Here is a 15,446-nt window from a genome sequence, read left to right as displayed (position 1 = left end):
CCTATCCCCGCTCTAGTCACTTAATGTCTGTAGTAGCTGACCATGTTCAACGTGTTTTTGTCTTGATTCCCTTTCAGTAATTTGCTGTCTAATCCCTTTAATTGTAATTGCCACCTGGCATGGCTAGGGAAATGGCTGAGGAAAAGGAGAATTGTCAGTGGAAATCCACGTTGCCAGAAACCCTCTTTCTTAAAGGAGATTCCGATTCAAGATGTGGCCATACAAGACTTCACCTGTGATGGTAAGGAAACTTGATGGGACTTGGTATTTCATTACCAGACTGGTATCTCTGCTGGTTTTTCTACCTAATCAGTACCACGATATCATGATGAAAAGAGCTGAATTAAATCTACAGTAGAACCTCAGAGTTACAAACACCTCGGGAGTGGAGGTTGTTCATAACTCTGAAATGTTCATAAGTCTGAACAAAACATTTTGGTGGTTCTTTCAAAAGTTTACAGCTGAACATTGACTTAATACAACTTTGAAACTTTACTTTGCAGAAGAAAAATGCTGCTTTCCCTTTTTTTTTAGTAGTTTATATTTAACACAGTACTGTACTTTATTTGCTTTTTATAAATGTCTCTGCTGCTGCCTGATTGCGTACTTTTGGTTCCAAATGAGGTGTGGGGTTGACTGGTGTTCATAACTGTGAGGTTCTACCGTAGTCATGAGGGAGAGAACTGTCTTTTATCAAATGTCATTGTTCTATCATCTGGGAATTGTTTTTTTGTTGGCGATGGCACCTTAGTAGATTCATAGATATTAAGGTCAGAAGGGACCATTATGATCATCTAGTCCGACCTCCTGCACAACTCAGGCCACAGAAAATCTCACCCACCCACTCCTGCAACAAACCCCTAACCTATGTCTGAGCTATTGAAGTCCTCAAATCGTGGTTTAAAGACTTCAAGGAGCAGAGAATCCTCCAGTAAGTGACCCATGCCCCGTGCTACAGAGGAAGACGAGAAACCTCCAGGGCTTCTTTCCAATCCAAGGAAAATTCCTTCCCAACCCCAAGTATGGTGATCAGCTAAACCCTGAGCATATGGGCAAGATTCACCAGCCAGATACCCAGGAAAGAATTTTCTGTAGTAACTCAGATCCCACCCCATCTAACATCCCATCACAGGCCATTGGGCCTATTTACCATAATCGTCAAAGATCAATTAATTGCCAAAATCATGTTATCCCATCATACCATCTCCTCCATAAATTTATTGAGTCTAATCTTAAAGCCAGATAGGTCTTTTGCCCCCACTGCTTCTCTTAGAAGGCTATTCCAAAACTTGACTCCTCTGATAGTTAGAAACCTTCATCTAATTTCAAGTCTAAACTTCCCAATGACCAGTTTATATCCATTTGTTCTTGTGTCCACATTGGTACTGAGCTTAAATAATTCCTCTCCCTCTCCAGTATTTATCCCTGTGATATATTTATATAGAGCAATCATATCTCCCCTCAACCTTCTTTTAGTTAGGCTAAACAAGCCAAGCTCCTTGAGTCTCCTTTCATAAGACAGGTTTTCCATTCCTCAGATCATCCTAGTAGCCCTTCTCTGTACCTGTTCCAGTTTGAATTCATCCTTCTTAAACATGGGAGACCAGAACTGCACACAGTATTCCAGGTGAGGTCTCACCAGTGCCTTGTATAACGGTACTAAAACCTCCTTATCTCCACTGGAAATACCTCGCCTGATGCATCCCAAGACCGCATTAGCTTTTTTCACGGCCATATCACATTGGCGGCTCATAGTCATCCTATGATCAACCAATACTCCAAGGTCCTTCTCCTCCTCCGTTACTTCTAATTGATGCGTCCCCAGCTTATAACTAAAATTCTTGTTATTAATCCCTAAATGCATAACCTTACACTTCTCACTATTAAATTTCATCCTATTACTCCAGTTTACAAGGTCATCCAAATCTTCCTGTATGATATCCTGGTCTCTCTCTAAATTGGCAATACCTCCCAGCTTTGTATCATCCGTAAACTTTATTAGCACACTCCCACTTTTTGTGCTATTGAGGTCAGTAATAAAAAGATTAAATAAGATTGGTCCCAAAACCGATCCCTGAGGAACTCCACTGGTAACTTCCCTCCAGCCTGCAGTAGGACTCGCTGTAGTCTCCCTGTTAACCAATTCCTTATTCACCTTTCAATTTTCATATTGATCCCCATCTTTTCCAATTTAACTAATAATTCCCCATGTGGCACGATATCAAACGCCTTACTGAAATCTAGGTAAAATAGATCCACTGCATTTCCTTTATCTAAAAAAAATTTGTTACTTTCTCAAAGAAAGAGATCAGGTTGGTTTGGCACAATCTACCTTTTGTAAAACCATGCTGTATTTTGTCCCATTTACCACTGACCTCAATGTCCTTAACTACTTTCTCCTTCAAAATTTTTTCCAAGACCTTGCATACTACAGATGTCAAACTAACAGGCCTGTAGTTACACGGATCACTATTTTTCCCTTTCTTAAAAATAGGAACTGTGTTAGCAATTCTCCAATCATATGGTACAACCCCTGAATTTACAGATTCATTAAAAATTCTTGCTAATGGGATTGCAATTTCATGTGCCAATTCCTTTAATATTCTTGGATGAAGATTATCTTGCCCCCCAATTTAGTCCCATTAAGCAGTTCGAGTTTCGCTTCTACCTCAGATGTGGTAATATCTACTTCCATATCCTCATTCCCATTTGTCATGCTACCATTATCCCTAAGATCCTCTTTAGCCTTATTAAAGACTGAGGCAAAGTATTTGTTTAGATATTGGGCCATGCCTGGATTATCTTGATCTCCACTCCATCCTCAGTGTTTAGCAGTCCCACTTCTTCTTTCTTTGTTTTCTTCTTATTTATATGGCTATAGAACCTTTTACTATTGGTTTTAATTCCTTTTGCAAGGTCCAACTCTACTTGACTTTTAGCCTTTCTCACTTTATCCCTACATGTTCTGACCTCAATAAGGTGGCTTTCCTTGCTGATCCCTCCCATCTTCCACTCCCTGTATGCTTTCTGCTTTTTCTTAATCACCTCTCTGAGATGCTTGCTCATCCAGCTTGGTCTACAACTCCTGCCTATGAATTTTTTCCCCTTTCTTGGGATGCAGGCTTCCGATAGCTTCTGCAGCTTTGATTTAAAGTAATCCCAGGCCTCCTCTGCCTTTAGATCCATTAGTTCTTCAGTCCAATCCACTTCCCTAACTAATTTCCTTAATTTTTGAAAGTCAGCCCTTTTGAAATCAAAAACCCTAGTTGCAGATTTATTTTTGTTAATCCTTCCATTCAGTTTGAACTGAATTAGCTCATGATCACTTGAACCAAGATTGTCCCCTACAACGATTTCTTCTATGAGGTCCTCACTACTCACCAAAACCAAATCTAAAATGGCATCTCCTCTAGTCGGTTCAGCAACTACTTGATGAAGGAATCCATCAGATATCGCATCTAGGAAAATCTGAGCCCTATTATTATTACTAGCACTCGTCCTCCAGTCTATATCTGGGAAGTTAAAGTCTCCCATGGTCATGCAGTTTCTATTAGTAAGTACTTCATTAAAAACATTAAAGAGGGCTCTATCCGTATCCAAATTAGATCCCGGCGGTCTATAGCACACCCCAAGCACTATCCCAGGGGAGGCTCTAGTAGTTTTCTTCCCCAATGTAATTTTTGCCCAAACGGACTCTATCTTATCCATTCCATCGCTTCTTATTTCTTTACATTCTACCTCATCATTGATATACAATGCTACTCCACCACCTTTACCTTTATTTCTGTCTTTCCTAAACAGCACATACCCTTCAATACCTATAGTTCAGTCATGACTACTATTCAACCATGTTTTTGTTACCCCTATAATATCTGGTTTCACTTCCTGCACCAGTAGCTCTAGTTCCTCCCTTTTGTTACCTAGGCTCCTCGCATTGGTATACAAACATCTTAATTTTTGCTGTTTGGCCTCGCTCACATGGTGTACCCTGTTAGGCACGGTCATTCTACAGCCAGTATAACCTATTAGACTGGTATCCACACTGCCCTTCCTCCTTATATACATTCTCCTACCCATGGCTGTATCCTTTCTTACTTTGTTTTCTTCCCTCTCAATGCTAAAATCCGGCATGGAGATTACCTGGACATCTCCCCCAAATTCCTAGTTTAAAGTTCTCTTAATCAGTTGTGCCAGCCTCCATCCTAGAAGTTTATTTCCTTCCCTACTCAGATGAAGTCCATTCCGAGAGAACTGTCCTCTGTCCATGAATGCCTCCCAGTGGCCATACATCCCAAAGCCCTCTTTATAGCACCACTGCCTAAGCCATCTGTTGATAGTCATAATCGTGTCACACCTTTGTTGCCTTTCTCTAGGAACAGGCAGAATCCCACTAAAGATCACCTGAGTCTCGATTTCCTTAAGCATCTTCCCCAGCCTAGCATAGTCTCCCTTCATACGTTCCAGTGAGAATCTAGCCATATCATTTGTTCCCACATGAAGGATAATTAGGGGATTCTTTCCCGATCCCTTTAGAATCCTTTTCAACCTCAGGTCTACATCCCGTATCTTAGCACCAGGAAGACAGGACACCCTCCTATTCTCTGGATCAGCTCTGGTTACAGGCCTGTCTATTCTTCTCAGTAAAGAGTCCCCGATCACATAGACCTGCCTTTTCCTGGTGACGGTGCTATTCTCCAGTCTATCCCCTGTTCCCTCTGGCTGCAAGTTCTTTCCATTCCTATTCTCCCTTGTAATCCTCTTCAGCCCATCCTGTATCCTCCTGGGGCTCGTATTTGGTGTAGTCTCAGTTGACTCTTCCCATCTTCCTATAGATTCCCATGTTCTGGGCCCCCTCCCTCCAAGCCTAGATATGAGTTCTTCCTTGTGCAATCAGCTAAGACTGGTTTCTCTGAATTCTTTCAGGATACACCTTTTTTTCACCCTTGAACAAATGCATTCAGCTCCTTGCCAGGGAGTTTGACGAACAAAGCAATCTTCCTTGAGAATGATGCCAGTGTAGTTACTGACTTTTTCTCCCATTCCCTTAACCCCTGAGGACAGTAGGAATGGGGCTTGCTTGGAGAACCTACTAGATCTTGGGGCTGTGACGTTTCAGTAGAAATATAATGGGAATATAGGAATATCAGAGATTTAGAAATCAATCAGAAAGATTCAGTGAAGTGTAATGAACGGCTGTGGCCATTTAGGGGCAAACTCTGACCCTTCCTCCTCTGCTATGGAGGACCCCCTGCTGCTGCTGCTGTTGTTTGTATCATTGTAACTGCTAGGAGCCTTGGACATGAAACAGGACCCAATCATGCTAGGTGCTGTACGAACACAGAACAAAACGACGGTCTGTGATCCAAGGGACTTTGCAGAAATGCTTCAGTTGCTCTGTGTGGGGACAGTATATGATGAGGTTTTGCTCCCTGTGCACATCAGCCTCTACCTCCCTGTGAAGCAAGATTTGGGGGCAGGGTGAGAGTGGAGTAACCTAATGCACATTCATCTCCTTTGGTTCAGTGGGACTACCCAAGTGCATAAAGTTGTTCTTGGGCTTAAGCATTTGCAGGATTAGCAAGTAATGAGTGAGTTTAGTAAACAATAGGGGGAAGTGAGCAGGAGAGACCAGGAGCTACAGTAAAAGTTTAGCTTAGTTACATTCATATCTTGGTGGCATAGGTTGGTTTGTAATGATGGGATTATTTTCCCATTCCCCTTTCTTCTTTTTCTCTCTGTCATTTTTAATGGAAACCATCCCTTTTTGGAAATGCACACTCAGGAGTGAAAGTTGCTGGGATTACTTTGCAGACCTCTAGTAGGGCTTCCAGTCTTGTTTAAACTTGAAGGCTCAAGCATACACCTGGCAGACCCATGAAAGAAGGAAAATCATCTCTGCCTCAATTAGTCTTTGTATCAGTCTTAAAGAAATGAAAATTTCTAATGGAAACATGGTCATATGGTTTAACTTTATTATTTCAATGTTCAGTACATTCAGTCTGCTTGCATTCATAAACATTTATATACTTCCTATCATGATCATCTAGAGTATGTTTCACTAACTGTTTCCTTCCATATGCATCTTGATACTAGAATATTCATTTTCCTAATGTTTTGTGAAGCGTGTTGTTTTTGGGGAAAATCCATGCTTTAATGTTCTTAACGTCAAAGACTTGGTTTCTTCCATGCAAACCCTGTTGTTCTTCAATTATGAGATTTAATCTGTTGTTTATGGAATTTTGAATCCACTTTAGGAGTATTAGATATTTTTATGCATGCACAGATGCATTGCCAGCAATTCTGAGCATGTAGCTTGGGGTGTTGTTTTTTTTTTTGCCTAGTTATCCTTGTCAACAATGAGGCTTTTCAATTAAAGTGATAAATGAAGTGGCATGCCAACATTAAAAGTCGACACTTAACATTGAAAGATTTACATCATGATGAAATAAAGCTAGATAGTTATTTAAAAAAAAAGATTCCTTGTAATCTTATGTCAAGGTAAGATTAAGGCTAATAGTCTGGTAAAGTTTTCCATTTAAGCTAAGACAGGGTGCGTGTGTTGGGGTGACAGGGAGAGGCTATTTAATAGATGAAGATTTGTAGCCAGCTTTTTGATAAAACTTTGTTTCCTTTTCCCTTTAAAACAATTGCCACCATTTTTCAGGGCAGTTTTTCACCCCGATATCAGTGATCCAGTATGTGATGTTGGAGAGACACTAAATATTAGGGATCAATTGACAACCCAACTGTTGTAGACTTATGGATGTCCCTGTTTTGTATTAGATGTGAGCAATTGCCTCTGAAGTGAGCCCTCCTGGCCTGCATGGTTGATTTCCAAATATCCGGATCCTCTCATGGTCATTCTCTCTCTCTCTCTCTCTGCAGGTAATGATGAAAGCAGCTGTCTACTCTCTCCTCGTTGTCCTGATCAATGTACTTGCATGGACTCAGTAGTGCGCTGCAGTAACAAAGGGCTGCGCATCCTGCCCAAAGGCATCCCCAAGGATGTGACTGAGCTGTAAGTTACATTTTATGTTACTCCTTTCACAAGAAAAGGGCGCTGGGTACTGTGCCAGTTGAGTCCATGGAAGTTTGCCATTGACTTCAGTGAATGAATCTTTGTACTTGGATACTTTCCTTGTCTTTTTTGATTGTTGTGGCCTTTTTCTTGTGCCCGAGTAGGCTCTAACTGCCTATGTTACTCTGCGCAGAGAGGAGATGTCATTTTAAATTGTACGCAAGCCATGTATTTGTTTCTATTCATTCTATATGTGGGGAACAAATGAATAAATCAATACTGTATAATATATCTTGCATTTTCAGCAGCTTGAGTTCACAATAGACAGTTTGAAAGAGCTATGGAAAATATATTCCCTACATACGCATCTGTGGGCTAATTATCCCACTGCATGACATTTTTCAAAAGAAACAGCAGGGAAAACAAACAGTGGATTCTTTTCTTTTCTCTTCTCATGAAATGTCTAAAATAACAGAGGTAATTAGATTACATTGTAAAGTGAATGTGCCTGGGTTGAGGGAGCCATTCTAGCTTCCTTCATTTGCTGTGAATTTACATTGGTTTTTGGTTCTTTCCATGGAAAGAAAACATAATACTGGAGAAATTGAATGGCTTGAAGGGTTGGTAGTAGGAATATAGAGTTTTTCACCTCTGGGTCACACATTGAAATCTAGCCCCGCTGAGTAGTTACTGGAAGTTGTTACCAGCTAATGATTGTTTATATATGAAAGTAGTTGGTTACCGTATGATGAGAGTATATGAAGTTAGTCCATTTCCTACTGAACCATATCTGATTTATGCTAATTAGCACTATTATTGTTAGACACAGGGGAGACCAGGAATATAACAGGCATTACAGTTTCACTCTTAGCGTTAGCCCCTGCTGTTCAGTGGAGGGAAATTTGCAGTGCTGCTGCACAAGCCGTACGTGTGTTGACTTTTTTCTCAAACATTATGCGACACCTTCCATAGGTGTCTTTTAGTGAGGATTAAGCAACAGCAAACTAAAGCCACTTTACTTCGGAAAGAGAGTGTCCACACAAGGGTTTAATGCACTTCTAAATTATGCACGTTAACTTCACAGCTTTACTTGAATAAGCTTAACTTTTGTGAGTGTTCCAGTGCAGAAAAATCCATAGTGAGTGTGTGTGGTGTCTGGTGTAAAATATAGCTTCTGGGTGTTCTGCATAGATGCACACACTACTGGGAAAACCAATTAGGACCTAAAATGCTCAAGATTGTTTTTTAGCTATTAAAGGAAATTCTTGCTGAATGAAGTATAATTCCGCTCTGAAAAGTGACTCTAACTGGAGAAGTGAAAGAGTACATGTTTAACATGTGCCAATGATTTCTCGTCAAATTTGCTCAGTTCACAGAGTAGTAATATGCTTTCATCAGAAAGTCAAGTTGATTCTTATCCTTTTAATGTGTCATCACCAATAGTAAAGTTTCTGCAGGCTAGATTCTGCCCTCATCATGCTGGAGCTCCAGCACTTCCCTCGAGCGTGATTTGTAGTCAATGGGGAATTACAGGTATCACTTCAGTTCCATATAACTGTGCAACACTGATGTTTTTATGTTCAGGATTGTTATAATGAGTGTAATAATATTTTATATGCTATACACCAGTGACATGAGTTAACTTCATTCCTATTGTGACAGCAATATCACAAATTCCTGCAGTTTGCTATGTCCTTTAGTCGTCCTTTCCAACTGAAAGTAGCAGTCTGTGATATTACAAGTACAGCTGCATAGAACTGAACAGTCTAATCTACTTGAATTTGCAACCTTCTAGTTTGGTGTTGTGTTTTGAATCCAAAAATTTAGCAATGGAACTAATTCCAAACCACACCTCTTTTTGCATGCTTTCAATTTTGTATGTTTTGGAAGCAAAATCCTGAATCCTTCTCAGCTGATTTTGTCACTTGCTGATTCTTTCAGCCAACCTGAGCTGAGCTTCCCATTTGTCAGTACAAACAAAGCCAGGCAGATTTTCCTTGACATCAGTTCCTGAAGCAAAAGGTGTGCGATCTTTTGATTCAAAGCATGACAGGTCTGAAATGCAAATAATGTAATCAAGCTCACAAGCTTCCTCTTTGCTTCTAGGTCCAAGTCCAGATGTTGGTTATGTTCTAGAAAACCTTGTATCATCTAGGACCTAGTTATCTGTCAGAATTCCAAAAGTTTTAGATTTAAAGGCTTTTTAAAACTGTATTTCAGGGGTAAAAGCTGCCTGAAGATTTTCCTTTTCTATTACCAATTATAGATTCTTCTGTGCCTCCCACCATGTCCCTGTCATATATTGAGGACAGTTAAAATTTAACAGATTTTTTTAAACTAGTAAGTTTTGACTTCCGTAGCTCAGACATTTCTAAACTGTCCGTGTTTCTCTGATAGCATCAACTACTGCTTTAAACCACAACATATTCATTACCTGCTCTGGCAGAAACAGGAGAACCCCAGCAGGTTTAATAGGACTATGAAACAAATGTCTTCCAGTCTCTGTTTCTATAGCAAGATGGTAGATTTGGAAGAAAGAAATGGAACCCAGGAGACTCTCCAGCAGATTTCAGTAACTTGCAGGAAAACTAGATTTTAGAGTTAACCCGTGAAGGTGATATTTTTACCTCTCACCAAAGCATTGCTATGTGATATAAGGATGTGTCAGACCCATTTGCTGGTCTATATTCAACAAATCACAGGATACATCCTGAGTCCTTGAAGGCGCTGTATACTGCTAGGGAGTGATTATTCTTTGGCAAGTGGTGCCAATTATTTAAGTAACCTCTTCCTATGACAGGTTCAAGATCCAATCTTCAAACTGCATGGCTTTTGAGTAGCTAGTCTATATATACAGAAGATCCACAATGGTCTGTGTAAGAAGGGAATACTTGACCTCCCCAGCCAGAGTGGCAGTGGCCCCTCTCCATGGCTACCACCGCCATGGTACTTGTACAAAAGACTGAGTACTTGCCTACCATTTCAGCAGGTGCTGACCTCCCAGAAGGGAGAAATGACCAGTTTCTCCCCCAGCTTACCTCCATTCTCAGACAAACTGCATGCTGGTTTCCTGTGAGCAAGCCCTGGAGAGCAATGTTTCCCCTCATGCAGGGTGCCTGTATCCTGCCCCTTACACCATGCCTTAGAATAGTACTTGTGTCACTGTGCACAGAGCCCTTGGTGATGACTGGGGCAAGGATTTCGCATTAATTTTCCTGATGGTTCATGGCTCTTTCTCTGGGAGAGGTCTGATGTGGTGTTCCAAGTAACAAAGGGGAATATTTTAGTGGAATTTTGATGAATGCTGTGGAGTCTTGCATTTATAAACTTCCATTTTCCATGTTAGAATGGCAACTTCTGTAACAAGCTGTCAGCTGAAATGCTTTTTATTAAAATGTAACGTACTTTATACACCACATTTTAATAAAAGAACACGGCCATACAGCTTACCAAGCCAGTAAATTAGTGTTGCATATAAAACTCCAAAATACCTCTACAACAGGAAATTTCTAACTGCAACAGGTACTAAATAACAAAGTGCTGAAATGAATATACCTCTGACAAGGGGACAGAGAATTTCATTATGCAGAAGGTAGAATTTCATCATATCCTACTTCAGTGGAAAAGGCTAAGTCGAGCATCAGCACTGGTGTTATTACAATGATGGCAGATTGGAAACCAAGGCTCTCCACCTCTCCAATTTTCCTCTTGGGTTTCCATTCTGGATTGACTATAGAGACTCAGAAGCATGCTGAACATAGAAACTGTGTCTTGGTGCCCTTAATGTCAACTTTAAGAAAGGGCACCTTGAATCAAGTCCCCACAGTAAAGCAATTACTGTTAACTTTATTGCTTTTATTCTTTTTACATATGAAATACCTTCTAGAAGGTCTACTTTGTAATTTGTAAGTTAATTGAAGTCTCAAAACCAGGGGTTAATAGAACTATCCAGAGCTAGGCATAGTGCAGACAGGTGCTGTACAAGTTTTCCCCGTATTGTTTTGCCAACACACTTCCATCCTGCTATTCCAGTGTCTCTAAATGTAGAGATTGCCAGTCATATTAAGTCCCAGTAAATGGCCTGGTTCTGTGATGTGCAGAAATCTGGAATTATACAGGTAGGGTCAAATCTGCATGAGGCATGTGTAACGCCACAAGTCTTATCAACTCCAAGTTTTTGACAAATTATTAACTGGGGAAGGAGTGAAAGGACTGCCCTCAAAAGGACGGTAGGACTATTATGGGATCACAGATTGGACCAAGGGCCATACAGCACATGGACAGATTTGGGGGAAGGTATAAAATGGAAGACAATACCCAGAAGCCCATTCTTTCCTTGACATTTGGAGCCATGCTGCCAAAGGACACCTCCCTGTAGTTGGTCCCAAGCCTTCCTTTGGAATAAGGGTCTTCACGTTGCGGTGAAAGGTTCTGTACAAGATAATGCTTGTCAGGCAAGGTCAGGTATAGCCTGCGGTGTAAATCTCTTGGGCTTTTAATAGGGAAGATATCACAATCAGTTGCCATTCCCCAGCCACCCAACACCTTTCAAAAACCTACCCCCCATGAACAAGCTTTCCACAGGTTTCCTAGGAAACCTGTGGAGCAGGAGGATGCCATTCAGTATCTCTTACTGCCCTTCCTTATGGTACTGGTATTGTTAGCCAATACATACATGGGCTTCCTTTGCTCTGTGCACGGTTCTGAAGGGAAGACTTGTCCTTTGAGTTTACTCAGATTTCTAGTCCTGCTGTCAGAAGTAAAATAGTAGCATACTGATCCAGTATACAGCCTAACTTCCCTCCACATCAGTGCCTTAAAAAAGCCTTTTTTTTTTGTCTGAAGCAACTTTCCCAAGCATGCTTTCCATGCAGTACCCCAATACTTGAGTTTTGTTTTGTTTTGTTTTTAAAGGAGCAGTAATCTGTAGTAAAGGCCTGGCCGTATCTAATAAAGGCCTGACAGTATCCAGCTGCTGCTATTCGTGCTATGGGAAATAGCACGGATTTGCTTCGAGGAGAAAACATTGGAGTTACTTATGTTATTATAATGAGCCTAGTCTAGTTTTAGATTAAATATACATCAATCATGTTGTCTCTGGACTCATAATACTATGGTGACCCTAAGTACTTGGATAGAACAGTGTTGGGGTGGTATGAAAACGCAGATATACATCAACTTTTTTAGTGTCTTTTTTTATTTGTATTGCTATGCATATATATAAAATGTTTAATGTATTCCTGTCTCATACTCTCTCTTCCTTTCCTCACAATCTCCCATTCTCTTCTTTGGCAACATCAGCTTCCATGTTGATGACCCATCCAACCGCTTAGCTGTGCATTTCCCCACCCTCACCTCTCCATTCTACCTGCAGATCTGGTTCAACTCTCACTCGCTAAAAGAGCCATTCATTTGACTTCATCTTCACCAAGCACTTCTCTCTCTGACCTCTCTGTTGCTCAATTCTCCCTCTCTGATCGTCACCTGGTCTCTTTCCGCAGTGCCCATTAGCCCCCTCCCTCATGCCCTGTCCCTCAGCCTCTCCCTGACTTATACTCAGACTGACAAGGGACAGTGAGATCAAAGGCATCTAGATACTGTGAGAGTTGTCTTGCCACATCAATTGTACCTATTCTTTAGGCATCCTGGTCACAAGTCAGAAATGCAACTGTTCCTAATAAATGATAGAAGGCAGCCCATCAGTATCATACTCCAAGAGAAACCCTACTGTTCGGGGGAAACACAAATGCATAATTTTGCTAAGAATCTTTTTGAAGTGTCTTCATCTACCATGTTGGACATTGCATTGCATATTTCAGTTTTCCAAGGACTGGTCCCTTGCATCCTGCCCAGGCTTTACAGTTTGATTTGTTTTTTAATAGTGTCCATTCTCTGTCCTGGTCAGTCATACAAAGATAACAGGAACAGGGGTAAGGAGCTCAAGGAATAAGTCCTGGCACAGCTCCAAGTGCTCTATGCACACACACAAACTCACTTTTGCTTGACTGAGTATGAGCCCTTCTTCCTCCTCCTGTCCCCACTGTTTTCTTGTGCTGTTACCTGACACCACAAGTTAAACCACGCTCTCCCATATGCCTGTTTTACATCAAGCCGTACAATGACCATCACCAAAATGGGCGAGCTCTCCATCCTGTTTTGCTCTACTTTAACCAGTGAGACTGGGATAACACCCAGTTTGTAATGGTGGCCTAGAGTAAGTACCAGCAGGAGTTTTCAGTATAGTACTGTTCATTCAACATTGACATTAATTTTGAGTAATGTACATGCAATCAAGTGAATATAGCAAATTTACTCTAAGGAGTCAGCTGAGATTAATGTAGACTTACTAGCATGCTGTGTGCCATTTCCCAGTGCTGCTACATTACTGTCTGCATCATATTTGCTAATCAATGTGATAACCCTGAAGTGGAATATCTGATAGAAATGTCTGTTTGTGGATGCCAATTTCTGTGCTTTCCTGGCAGTCAGCACTATTTGTGCACTAACAGTTAACACACAATTAGGTGAATTTTCTTTTTAATAATAAAAGGAGAGAAACAATTTAGCTGCAAGCTGAGGCAGACTTGGCTTTGGGGCTGCTTCAGTCAGGAAAGAGTTTGCAGTCTGCTTAATATACTGCAAATGGAAATTTCTTTCACATTGAGAGAGCTTGGATTATTCTAGAATAGGGTATTTTTAGCTATAGCCAAAATAGAGAATTTAAATCGGTATTTCAAATCTGACCATTTAAAAAACAGGAAATAGATCAATAGTTATAAAATGGCCTTTTGAGAGCTATTAAAGTCTTCCAGTCTTTAGAAAGCTGATTTTAACACTAACAGAGCATGATAGAGAACATTAGCTTGGGAGCCCTCATTACTGGCTTTTAAACAAAACCATATTTTCTACATGCCATTTTTAAATAGCAATTTTAGTAGAGATGAGCCCAAAATAAAACCCTGCTCATACTTCAGAGAGTTCAGAACTCAAGCCTAAACCTAGATCTGAATCCAAATTTTGCAAATGCCCCAGTCTTCTTGGTGAAGTGAACTGAAACCCCAGACTTTTTCAAGTCATTAAAATCTGAAATTTCCTAGTATGTTTCATACTTCACTCCCTCACTTTCTGCCAGACTATCTTTTCTGGTTAAAGAAAGTTGCCTTGATTTCAAACAGTGTTCTGAACATCCCATCAAAAATGTTTTGACCCTAACTTAATTGTAGAACTTAGATGTAGCATTGCCAAGCAACTCCTAATTTTTATCTTAAATGTTTTTTTTTTAAATCTCCAAATTACAATAGGTTTCAGAGTAGCAGCTGTGTTAGCCTGGATCAACAAAAAGAACAGGAGTACTTGTGGCACCTTAGAGACTAACAAATTTATTTGAGCATAAGCTTTCGTGGGCTACAGCTCACTTCATCGGATGCTTGCAGTGGAAAATAGAGTAGGACGATTTTACATACACAGAGAACATGAAACAATGGGTGTTACCATACACCCTGTAACAAGAGTGATCACTTAAGGTGAGCTATTACCAGCAGGAGAGAAAAAAAACCTTTTGTAGTGATAATCAAGATGGGCCATTTCCAGCAGTTGACAAGAATGTCTGAGGAACAGCGGGGGAAGGGATACACATGGGGAAATAGTTTTACTTTGTGTAATGACACATCCACTCCCAGTCTCTATTCAAGCCTAAGTTAATGGTGTCCAGTTTGCAAATTAATTCCAATTCAGCAGTCTATCGTTGGAGTCTGTTTTTGAAATTTTTTTGTTGAAGAATTGCCACTTTTAGGTCTGTAATCGAGTGACCAGAGAGATTGAAGTGTTCTCCTACTGGTTTTTGAATGTTATAATTTTTGACATCTGATTTTTGTCCATTTAGTCTTTTACGTAGAGACTGTCCGGTTTGGCCAATGTACATGGCAGAGGGACATTGATGGCACATGATGGCATATATCACACTGGTAGATGTGCAGGTGAACGAGCCTCTGATAGTGTGGCTGATGTGATTAGGCCTATGATGGTGTCCCCTAAATAGATATGTGGACACAGTTGGCAACGGGCTTTGTTGCAAGGATAGGTTCCTGGTTTAGTGTTTTTTGTTGTGTGGGTGCTGGTGAGTATTTGCTTCAGGTTGGGGGGCTGTCTGTAAGCAAGGACTGGCCTGTCTCCCAAGATCTGTGAGAGTGATGGGTCATCCTTCAGGATAGGTTGTAGATCCTTGATGATGCACTGGAGAGGTTTTAGTTGGGGGCTGAAGATGACGGCTAGTGGTGTTCGGTTACTTTCTTTGTTGGGCCTGTGCTGTAGTAGGTGACTTCTGGGTACTCTTCTGGCCCTGTCAGTCTGTTTCTTCACTTCAGCAGGTGGGTATTGTAGTTGTAAGAATGCTTGATAGAGATCTTGTAGGTGTTTGTCTCTGTCTGAG

At 40.7% G+C, this 15,446-nt stretch overlaps 1 protein-coding gene across 1 annotated transcript in view; it reads left to right on the top strand.

Annotated features, from left to right (window-relative positions):
• Positions 1-15,446, top strand: part of SLIT3 (slit guidance ligand 3) — a 796,928-nt gene that overhangs the window by 638,680 nt on the left and 142,802 nt on the right. The window contains exons 19-20 of the mRNA XM_077823869.1: positions 78-241; positions 6,886-7,018. Coding sequence (XP_077679995.1) covers positions 78-241; positions 6,886-7,018 — 297 coding nt within the window. The remainder of the gene's footprint in view (positions 1-77; positions 242-6,885; positions 7,019-15,446) is intronic.

Source organism: Eretmochelys imbricata, chromosome 8 (genome assembly GCF_965152235.1).
Source record: "Eretmochelys imbricata isolate rEreImb1 chromosome 8, rEreImb1.hap1, whole genome shotgun sequence".
Lineage (NCBI taxonomy): Eukaryota > Metazoa > Chordata > Testudines > Cheloniidae > Eretmochelys > Eretmochelys imbricata.
This window is presented reverse-complemented; position numbering and strand designations above follow the sequence as displayed.